Source organism: Penaeus monodon, chromosome 10, assembly GCF_015228065.2.
Source record: "Penaeus monodon isolate SGIC_2016 chromosome 10, NSTDA_Pmon_1, whole genome shotgun sequence".
NCBI lineage: Eukaryota > Metazoa > Arthropoda > Malacostraca > Decapoda > Penaeidae > Penaeus > Penaeus monodon.
The window spans coordinates 2,981,254-2,991,253 of NC_051395.1; the positions used below are offsets into that span (position 1 = coordinate 2,981,254).

At 33.1% G+C, this 10,000-nt stretch overlaps 2 protein-coding genes across 5 annotated transcripts in view; one reads left to right on the top strand and one right to left on the bottom strand.

Annotated features, from left to right (window-relative positions):
• The window catches only part of LOC119577774, a 28,386-nt gene extending 19,982 nt beyond the window's left edge, over window positions 1–8,404 (top strand). For 3 of the 4 annotated variants that reach the window (XM_037925336.1, XM_037925337.1, XM_037925339.1), the window contains 4 exons: window positions 1–65; window positions 831–1,076; window positions 2,449–2,556; window positions 2,972–8,404. The exon at window positions 1–65 is cut by the window's left edge and continues 241 nt beyond it. In XM_037925336.1, the coding sequence (XP_037781264.1) occupies window positions 1–65; window positions 831–1,076; window positions 2,449–2,556; window positions 2,972–3,451 (899 nt within the window). In that variant the 3' untranslated portion in view covers window positions 3,452–8,404. The remainder of the gene's footprint in view (window positions 66–830; window positions 1,077–2,448; window positions 2,557–2,971) is intronic. The other variant, XM_037925338.1, reaches the window with a different exon arrangement.
• Window positions 8,405–9,149: 745 nt separating this feature from the next.
• LOC119578204 (elongation factor 1-beta'-like) overlaps window positions 9,150–10,000 on the bottom strand; it is a 13,380-nt gene continuing 12,529 nt past the window's right edge. The window contains exons 7-9 of the mRNA XM_037925939.1: window positions 9,606–9,798; window positions 9,348–9,463; window positions 9,150–9,235 (exon numbers count right to left, since the gene is read on the bottom strand). Coding sequence (XP_037781867.1) covers window positions 9,197–9,235; window positions 9,348–9,463; window positions 9,606–9,798 — 348 coding nt within the window. The 3' untranslated portion in view covers window positions 9,150–9,196. The remainder of the gene's footprint in view (window positions 9,236–9,347; window positions 9,464–9,605; window positions 9,799–10,000) is intronic.

The following is a 10,000-nucleotide window of genomic DNA, read 5'->3' on the forward strand; positions in this document are numbered from 1 at the left end:
AAGCAGCCATTCAGAGATCACAATCTGCTCGCACCGTAGCTGAGCGACCTTCAAAAGTAAAGCAGGTATAATCTGTGGCCTTTAAACCAGAAGGTTCTGAGGATATGTAACTTTAGTCATTATTGTTGTTGTTGTTTCTGTTTAAGTAAGCAGTGTGTAGAATATCCAGAGCTGTTTATTTTCATGTATTCTGTGTTCAGTAGGTTCATAAATGATTTACATATACCCCAGTGGTGATCCACTTATCTAAAGTACTGGGACCAATCTTTTCCTTTCATGACACCTACATGTACAAAACCATCCTTACATCCATGCTACAAAACTGAACGGCATTGCCTCCCCATATATGTAAGTTATAGTGCATCTAATTTAACAGGCACTATGTTCCAATGCTTTAAGCTAGATACTTGCAAAGTTTCTTCATACATCTTTAGAAAATAGTAGTAGATTACTATTTTTTGCATGATGTTTAGATCTCAAGATATTTGCATCCTTAATTGGTCACATGGTATCGAATGTGTTTATCGTGTTTTTCTTTTCTTTTTTCTTTTTCTTTTTTTCATGTATTTTTTTCCCCCATCATTGGCACTCATATCACCAGTTGTTTGGTATTGGACATTTCAGGACCGTAAATGTCCCATTTTTGTACACGAGTGAACAGTATTCATCACAAAAATGTCAGGACTCACACAAACAACATTAGGTCAAGAAGAGTGTAACACGAATTTCTTTAATGGATATAAATGGAAAGTGATGAAGATTTTTTTTTTCTTTTTTGCCTCCTTTTTTTGCAGTTGAATATTAGAGTTAAAATTACTCTGATTTTCCAGGGTGCTAACACTTCCACAGACGAGGATTCCCATTCTAGTGGGAGACGCACAACCCCCATGGCCTCCTTCACCCGGGGTGCAACATTCACCCGCTCCCTCTCAAGACCTGAGCCCGCTGGCCGTGCGCGTCCCCAAACCCCAACTAGATTGCCGGGGGCTTCATCCCGGCCACGCACCCCAGGGCCCACGGAGTCCTCTCAGCTACCAAGGAGGGCAGCCACCCTTAACCGCACAGCCAGCCACACTGTGAGTTTGACTTTTGATTGTTTATATTCTTTTCCCCTTTAGATGGTCTCACTTTCCTTTGCTTTCCATTATTTGACTGTTTCTCTAAGTCAGGCAACATTGAACTGAATGTTGCTTAAGGTTCTGTGCTATAGACATCACAATCTACTGTTGAGAAAAAAATTCCTTTCAACTGATGAATTTGTGAAAAGTTAATATGATACTTTTCTTTTATCACTTTCCCAAATCTTCAGTTGAAGGTTTGTAGTGCACATTCTTCTGCTTGCAGGTGTCTTCATTTTGTAGGAATATATGGGAAACAGTTCTTTTCATCCTGGAATGTAATTTTTAAAAAAGTTGTTGGGAACAAATTATTTTGCTCTTTTCCTATAGAAAATGTAATGTATTCTAAAATTCAAGTAAAAGAAGTACCTTTAGATCTGTGGACCAATATTTCAGGGACAGGTAATTTGCTTTTAGATGAAGTCCTGCTGATACAACAATTCTCACAGTGCAGTTTATTGAGATTGATGAAAAGATATTTTGAAATGATGTGTTAATGGTTATGGGCATTGATATCTTCAGAGCATGTCAGGTAATGAGTATTTCCTTATTTCTTGTTGCTGAGCTTAAAATTGCTTTCAATCATTGAGAAGGTTAATGTATAGAATATACAAGACTATGTAATCCACAAGAAAAATGTTAAAGCAGTTACCTGTTGAAACATATAGTATGGAGTAGGTTACATGGTTTGTTTGTTTTTGTTTTGTGTTTTGTTTGTTTATGTTGTGTCCTATTTTTTCTGCTGAATTATGCAATGAATATGCGAGCCAGGGATGGAAACGTTTGGGAATGGCCTGCTGACCTTCATTTTAACTTGTTATTCTCTTTGTTTATTTTATTTTATTTTTTATTTTTTCTGCTGCTTACTATAACCAAGATTTCCTTTCTACTGAAAATTATTTTAAAAGGGATAAGTAATGGGAAAGTATATATTGAAATATAGCCTAGGATTTAAAATTCAATTAGTATGAATGCCATTTAGTTTTTATAAAATACCAACTGCTTTAGGATTAAGGGTGCCAAGAGTTATATACGCTACTGTCTTTATTATGAAGTGTAAGAATGCATTTAAAACATTGTTAGTTTCTAAAGTATAAAAAAATGTCCACAAAAGAATATATCTGAAACAGCTCTTTTAAGGAAGGCAGAGTCCAAATAGTCTAATTCTATAGTGTGCATTGATGCTATGGCATTACTTTTTTCCTATTTCTTCCTCCTCTTCATCTTTGTCTTTATTTTTGCATGTTGACTCTAAAGGTTTCTGTTGGTATGAGCATTGTTAAAGCATACAGTGAGGCTTTAACCTTGTGCTTCTGCATTTCTCACTTAGACCACTGGGAGCTCAGCCTCAGAGGATGAGGTACCAAGGAAAAACAGCACAGCATCACGAGGTCGAGCTCTGACCTCCCTGAATGAAGGGTCAGGAGATGCTGCAAAGGTTGGATGGTTTTGCTTTTTTCACCCTTGGGAGTAGATTTTTTTTTTTTTTTTTTTTTTTTTTTTTTTTTATGAATGAAATTGATAATTACAGGCTTTTTTTTTTCTCCCCTCAATACTAGATTCATTTTATGCATATATTTACACATATACACGTGATATATATTTATGTATCTTTTTTATGTGTATACTATTTTGTTATCCCACTGGACTTTTTTTTTTTAACTACTCCAAGGTTAAAAAGATACTAAATGGAATGAGAAAGATTTTTCTAATTTTCTTATTCTTTTTTGAGTGTGATGATTGGATCCTAAGTGGAAAATATTTAATTTGTTTATCACTCATCTATGAACATCATATTGTGGGGTTTATTTTCCTTATAGAACAGGAAGTAACAATACCTCTTTACTTGCCAGTTTGCTCGGACTCAGCCGGCGGAAGCGCGGTCCCGGACTCCAACAAGGTTCGCAGAGACACGTGGCAGTACCTCAAGCCTTGCTAGGGCAGGCCGTACCCAGCCTGAGAATCAGACCACGCCCCCTGGCTTCACCGATAGTGGTTCGCACACACCCAGGACACCCAGAATTGAAAAGGGTGAACCACGGAAGCAGAGTGATGCCAAGAATGGAAATATTGTCCCGCGGTCAAGGGGCAGCACCATGGGGCGGAGGTCCACTCGGTCACCCATGAGAGATTCCGGACGTCCCATGGGGCGGACAGGGAGCCCCACGCCCTCAATGACTCAGGCTTCCAATGCAGCTGAGAATAAAAGCAGATCTTCCAGTGTAACTAATAAACCAGTGGCAAGCACTACCACACCACCTAGTGTTGGTAGTCGCTCAAACACTTTCTGCAAAGATAACACAGGCCCCAACCAGAAACCAGTTGTACCCTAGCTTTGTTTGCAACATGCCATGTGCTGATAGTGAAACTCACTTTTATTTTACCATTCGTTAAGTGTTAATGAAGGAATGTAAACATATATGACTAGGGTCCTAGAATAGGGATGCTGGACATTATGCACTATTATTCCCAAACATTTACTATAAACTTCTGATAGAAACATTGGATTAGTAAAATTTAAAACCACTTTAGAATATTGTGCCATATTATATCCAATACAGTACTGTAAGCAAAAGACCAGCATATCTAAAGGTCTTTACTAATCCAATATTGTAGATCCTCAAGTGGTTTTGCCACATTTTTCCTCTCATAAGCCCAAGCAGCCTTTATAACTGCCGCTAGTGGTCGTCCAATTGAGTTCTGTGGTTTTTCTAGTCAACCAGTTTTCTCTACTGTATTTTGATGGAATAGCTTCTTGGCCTTTTGGAGATTGACCTAGAAGTACCATGTTGGTTAAGTATTCAGTTCTCAATTTGTTCTGAAGTTCTACAGTGACAGCATTCTACATTCTGAATTGTGTTGAGTTTTAGTGAAATGATTCCGTTTCTATGGGTCATAGGCATTTGTGAGCTATATAAATACATATATATATAGATATATATATATATATATATATATATATAAAATTGAAGTATATATTGGCTTCATAGATGTGGAAAATACAGCAGAAGATGAAAAACATTAACATATTATCTGCTTGCCTGAGGCCTTGAATTGTTTTCCGATGCAGAGGCCCCACAATGTTGACCTTTTTTGTATAAATATGAATCTAGGTGCTTTGTAATTTAATAGCTGCTATGTACCAAAGATGAGGTCACAATCTTCATTTTGCTAAGGTTGCTTTTCTGATGTCTGTGATATTTCAATATTATAAGTATTTTGTTAGTTATTTGATAAGATAGCACATGCACAAATTATAATTATATATTTAGTTACTTTTTTCATGTTTGTACATAATGCCTGGCTATGGCTGTATTGCTTATAGCTGGAAACTCAATGACGAATTTTTAGTTTGATATATATTATCAGATATGAAGATATTTTGTTGATTGATCATGTACAGGAATATGTGGGAATATTACAGTTTTAAGTAATTTCACCCAAGGACAAGCCAGTGATAAATTGTCTCAAACCCTTTCTATTTTAATGTAATGAAGATATTGATGTATTATATCAAGCTACACAAATATACATCAACATTATGTGAATCTAATTAACGAAATAACAATAATAAATAATTGGAAATCACCGTTTTGATTTTAAGAGAAACTGTACATCTGGACTGTTGTAGCAATATGATTATGAATGGAAACTGGTTTTGGCCATTGTATGAAAATTTGTTATTTGTTTTGAATCACAAAATTGATACAAATTGTGCATCATTATCAGTCCTCATTTGTACAGATCTCTTAAAAGGCAACAAATTAATTTAAATCTACTAAAAAATGCATGAATATTAATAACTGTAAGCTAACATTATGATATCAATGACCCATTATGATTTTTATACAGGTTTAACATACAGTATATCATGTAAGTTACATGGTCAGAAGTACTCACCTGACCATAGTGAATTTACAAACCATCAGTATTGGCAATGCCATTATCAGTTTTAAGAGATATTTTTTTAGGCATATGAAAATATATTTCTTCCCTTTTTATTTTCTTTTTTTTCTAGATTAGAATTTTCTGTCATTCTTCCGTTTGTAAATATTTTCATTGTACATGACATAATTATTGCTTGTTCATTTTCATTTGCATCCAAGTATTATTGCTTTAACATTAGGATGTAAAGACCACATTTTCCTCTCCTTTACTTTAGAATAATAAAATTCAAATGTTTGACACTAAATCTAAAAGGGAAAAACAAGTAGAATCAAAATCTGAAATCAGTGTTATTTTCTAACAAAAAAGATTGAGAAAATACATGTCAGTTACGAAATGGATTAGAATGTGCATATTGAGTAGAGCATATGGTCTTGGAGCTATTCTTAATGCCAGAATTTAAAGCACAGGTCAAGGTTACTTGCATTGTGGTTTGTATCTTTGTCAATAGTTTGTAACATGATTTTGTGATATTATTCATAAAAGTATTATTTTTAATGATTATGTAGAAATATTTATGTTTTAGATATACAGTATTTATTTATTATTAGAAATATTTATTATTATTTTAAAATATTTATGAATTTTTAGTCTGTATTATTTTGAACATGTGAAGTCGATTCTGAATTCATGCACGAGTTAAGGTAAAGGTTAGTTTTGAAATCAAAAAATTATTTTGCCATCAACATTGATAAAGGAATAACATATGCTGTCTTTTTTGTTTTGTTTTGTTTTGAAGGTGATGATTGTCTGCATTCATATATTATTTATAAATATAATTGATCAAGACAAATTATAAGTGAAAGAAATTGTTCATTATTCAAAATAATTTGGTCAGTGTCTGTTTGCCTCATTTTGTTTTGATTTTTTGTACATTCTCATATAATTATTTTAAAGAATATGGTTTAGTTCTTGATGGTTCCAAAATGACTTTCAATAACTAAATTATAGAATTATACAAGTTCGAGATGAGCTAAGAAGTAAGTTACTAGATTGTCTATACGTGTCTTTCCTTATTTTATACACAGTTTGATTTTGTTCATATTTATATTTCACATATTGTGCTTTAGCTTTTGAAAGATCTTGATGTAATGCAGTGTTGAGTAAGGTGCCTTCAAATATTTTCCTGATTTTTAATGATTTCCTCCACTTTCCTCTTATAATTCAAAGACAAAGGCAAAGTACATATTGGTTCTAAAGCAATGTGACTTGAACTAGGTGGTAATAAAGTGGAAACTATCACTAATGGAAACTGTACAACCCCCCCCCCCCCCCATTAAAAAAAAAAAAAATCAGCTTTTGAATCTCAACTGGTTTATGATATTATGTTAAAGTGAGTAATAGCATAATGCAAATTGCAAACTTTCCTGCTGAGTAAGAAAACACATTCATTTAGGTTTAAACAAAAGTAATTCGTATGTGCAAAGCTTTACATCATTAACAATTTGGGAGGGGATGAAATAGGCTCATGCAAACAGTTGGTGAGTACTTTTGTTCATGATTCATGTATTTATCTTAATGGATAAAATATCCACACATTTTGAAAATCCTGTATTTGTAACTGCCTTTTTGCATCTGAAAATGCTCTTACCTGAACTTAATTTTTCCCAATCTTGTGCATATCACTACCTACCTTGTCATTGCTTTACCTATATATCTTACCCCATTGAAGTGTTGATTGGCTGCTTTCTGCCATGATAGTATGCAAGCCTTTCCCTCCTTTTGTGTGAAGAGTGGAGTGTAATTGTCCTCTACTACTAGTCCCATAGCCATTAATGTGAATCAGGGTTGTCTAGTGTCACAGATCAATAATATATGAATTTAGCCAACTAAAGTGCTATTATTAGCCCTTTTCCCTATAATTTGTAGTAGTTTGTTGTAGAAAAATAAGATTTCCATAGAAATAAAATGGATTTTAGTGTGCAAACAAGTACACAGGGATGTGTACTGGAAATCTGAAAGTCATGTGAAGAACAAGTTTCATGCATATGGAGAGTAGGTATGAACAAACATGTTTGTTGCCATATTCATTTTCTGTAAAAATGTGAAAAGTTGGATAAATTTCCAAAGCAGATTTTTCACCAACAGAGAAAATTAATAATTTACATATCAGTATTGATACTATAAAAGTCATTGACATGAATGAAAAGTAATGAATCATAAGGTGTATCATGTCTAATTCATTATTGCATTAGGGACTGGCAATTTAAATTAAAATGACTATTGCAACAAAGGGCTACTAAAACCTTAATTTTCCTTGATATGTAGTAATTCTCTAAGGATATTTTTACGCCTTGCATTTTTTGTGACAAAATATCATCTCTGTGCAATGTGCATGTTGCTACAACACACACTTTCCCTTTGCTAATTTTAATGGGTAATGAAGAATATTTTACAATATCTATTTTATTTTGGTATAGGAAAAATAATGATACCTAAGGATGTTAAAAAGATATGGGATACCTGGCATGATCCAAGTCTGTAAGCATCAACTAACATGGTTCTAAAAAATAAACAAAATTATCTTGCGAGTGTTCTAAGAACAGACTTGGACATCCAGCAAAAGACTTGATACATTCAAATCACCCACAATTTTTTTTCATTCATATTTCCAACATAAAACATAGAAGCCTATGTATGGGACACAGTACACTTCATTATTTTCAGTTTACACATTTCATGTCATTACCTTTTTGAGTTGCTGAACTGAATAGTTTATGGTATGGGAACATCTGATCCTATTAATTTGCAATGCTACACTTGAACTGCAGAATGTTAGAACCCGATATCATCCTACCTTTTTTTTTTTTGTATTTTTATTATTTAAATTTTTTTTTCTTCAGTAAAGATTCCCTGAGTATGTGCTTTTCAGAAGTCAAAGCAGTTGATGAAGATGAAGTTTAGATTAGCAGTTCACATATAATTCCTATATAATCCTCGCCCCTTAGTTATAATGAGATAATATAATGTAAGACTTGGGTTCTCTACAAAATGGGATGATATATGGTAATGAGTATGTAAACAATATTAAATGGAGCTGCAGGACTCATAATAAAACATCCATAGTAGAACCTTCACAACAGACCCTTGAAATGCATTATGTGGGATTGTAACTATTCTAGACAGAAAATGATTTTAAATCTAATGTCTTTAATTACTTCTGGACTTCGCAATAATCAGGTCAAGTTAAATCAGATGTATGTAAAGCTACTGAAGCATTAAACATTTTGCTTAGATCATGAAAAGGGAAAAATATATTTTTGCTTTTTACAAGATTGGTTACAAAACAATGTGATTAACTTAAAAAAAAAAAAAAAAAATGCAAGGAATGTGAAATTAAACTACACACTTACCTAGCCAGTAAAATATGTCGTGACAGGTTACTACTATAGATCATATGAAAGAAATAACAGGTAATTTAATAGAACAAAACAGAAACAGTAATTCCACAGTTCTCCTGAACAGGCATTCCTTTTTCAGTATATTTTTTACTACAGATAACTGCCATAATTTCTACAAGAATATTGTGCTATCAAAGGAGCTTTATTTTCCTCACTGATTTAATGCTGGTTAAATTTATTTTCTTTGTGGATGCCTTAGCATTACTCGGTGTACTTGTAAATGTAATAAATATAAACATTTTTATCCCTTATTTTTCTTCCCCAAACTTCAAAATGCTGAAAGTAGTACCATTGAAGATAGAATTTTGAAATAATGAATTAGGTTTCTTCTCCGAGTCTCCCTTAAGGGAAGCCAAAAGCTTATATAAAGAAAAATATGTTCACTAAACTAGTCTCAAATTTCACATCCCCTTTTTTGTAACTGACCTAAATACCTAAATTTAATAATCACACACTGAGTTGCTTAGTACATAAATTCTATATATGGTAAAAAATTACTGAATCCATTTTGAAGTCTTCATTACATTTTTTAGATTTATAATGCCATATGGTCATTAAATGTTAATCATCCTCAAAAGGGGGATTTTGCATACATTGCTCAGAAAACTAGATGTAAAATCCTTTGCATAACTGATCAGAACTAGTGCTTTACTATTAAATAACAAATAAAGGAAATAAAAATACATTTTATACTCCTGTTTATTTCTGTATTAACCGTGGAATGAATGGCAATTAGATTTTATTGAAAGCAGCAACATCTACACTTTGCACCTGAAAAGAAACAAAACACAATGTAGATTTTATAAATACAGAACAAATACAAAGCAATTTTATTCAAGAAATCAAGAGAATTAATACTACATATGAATAAACATATACTTACATAATCTTCAATTTCTTGAATCTTCTCACAAAGGTCATCAATGGAAACCTTTTCATCTTCAACTGTACACAAAATTGAGAGTTTCTGGATACCAAAAGCCAATGGCTTCAACTGAGCTGTAGGAAGAAAAAAAAAATTGAAGGAGATTATTTTATAAAAGTTCTGAACTTTCATTTCTAATGTTTAAAAATTGAAAAATTCCAAACAAGCAAATTTTAACTAAAACAGAGAATTAAAAATAAGAACAATTCTACTCACCAGCACCCCACAAGAGTCCATCCATCTCAATTTTACGCACTTCTGTCTCCATGACCTTCATATCGGTTTCATCATCCCAAGGCTTTACATCAAGGAGTACTGAAGACTTGGCAATAGGACCAGGCTTCTTTGATTTCTTGTCCGCATAAGCCTTTAAACGTTCCTCCCTAATGCGGGCGGCTTCTGCACTCTCCTGTAGTAGGATTTGGAATATTTTGAAGTGAACCCAAGACAAAATTAATCTATTAATAGTTATATGGATTTAAAACATCAAGCAATCCAAAACATGCTTGCTTCTGTAACAAGCTTAACTTTAAGGTACTCTCCCTGAGTCAACACTTTTCCATTTTTCAATTTTATTTGATACCTGACTTTGGCAGTTAGCACATATAAGA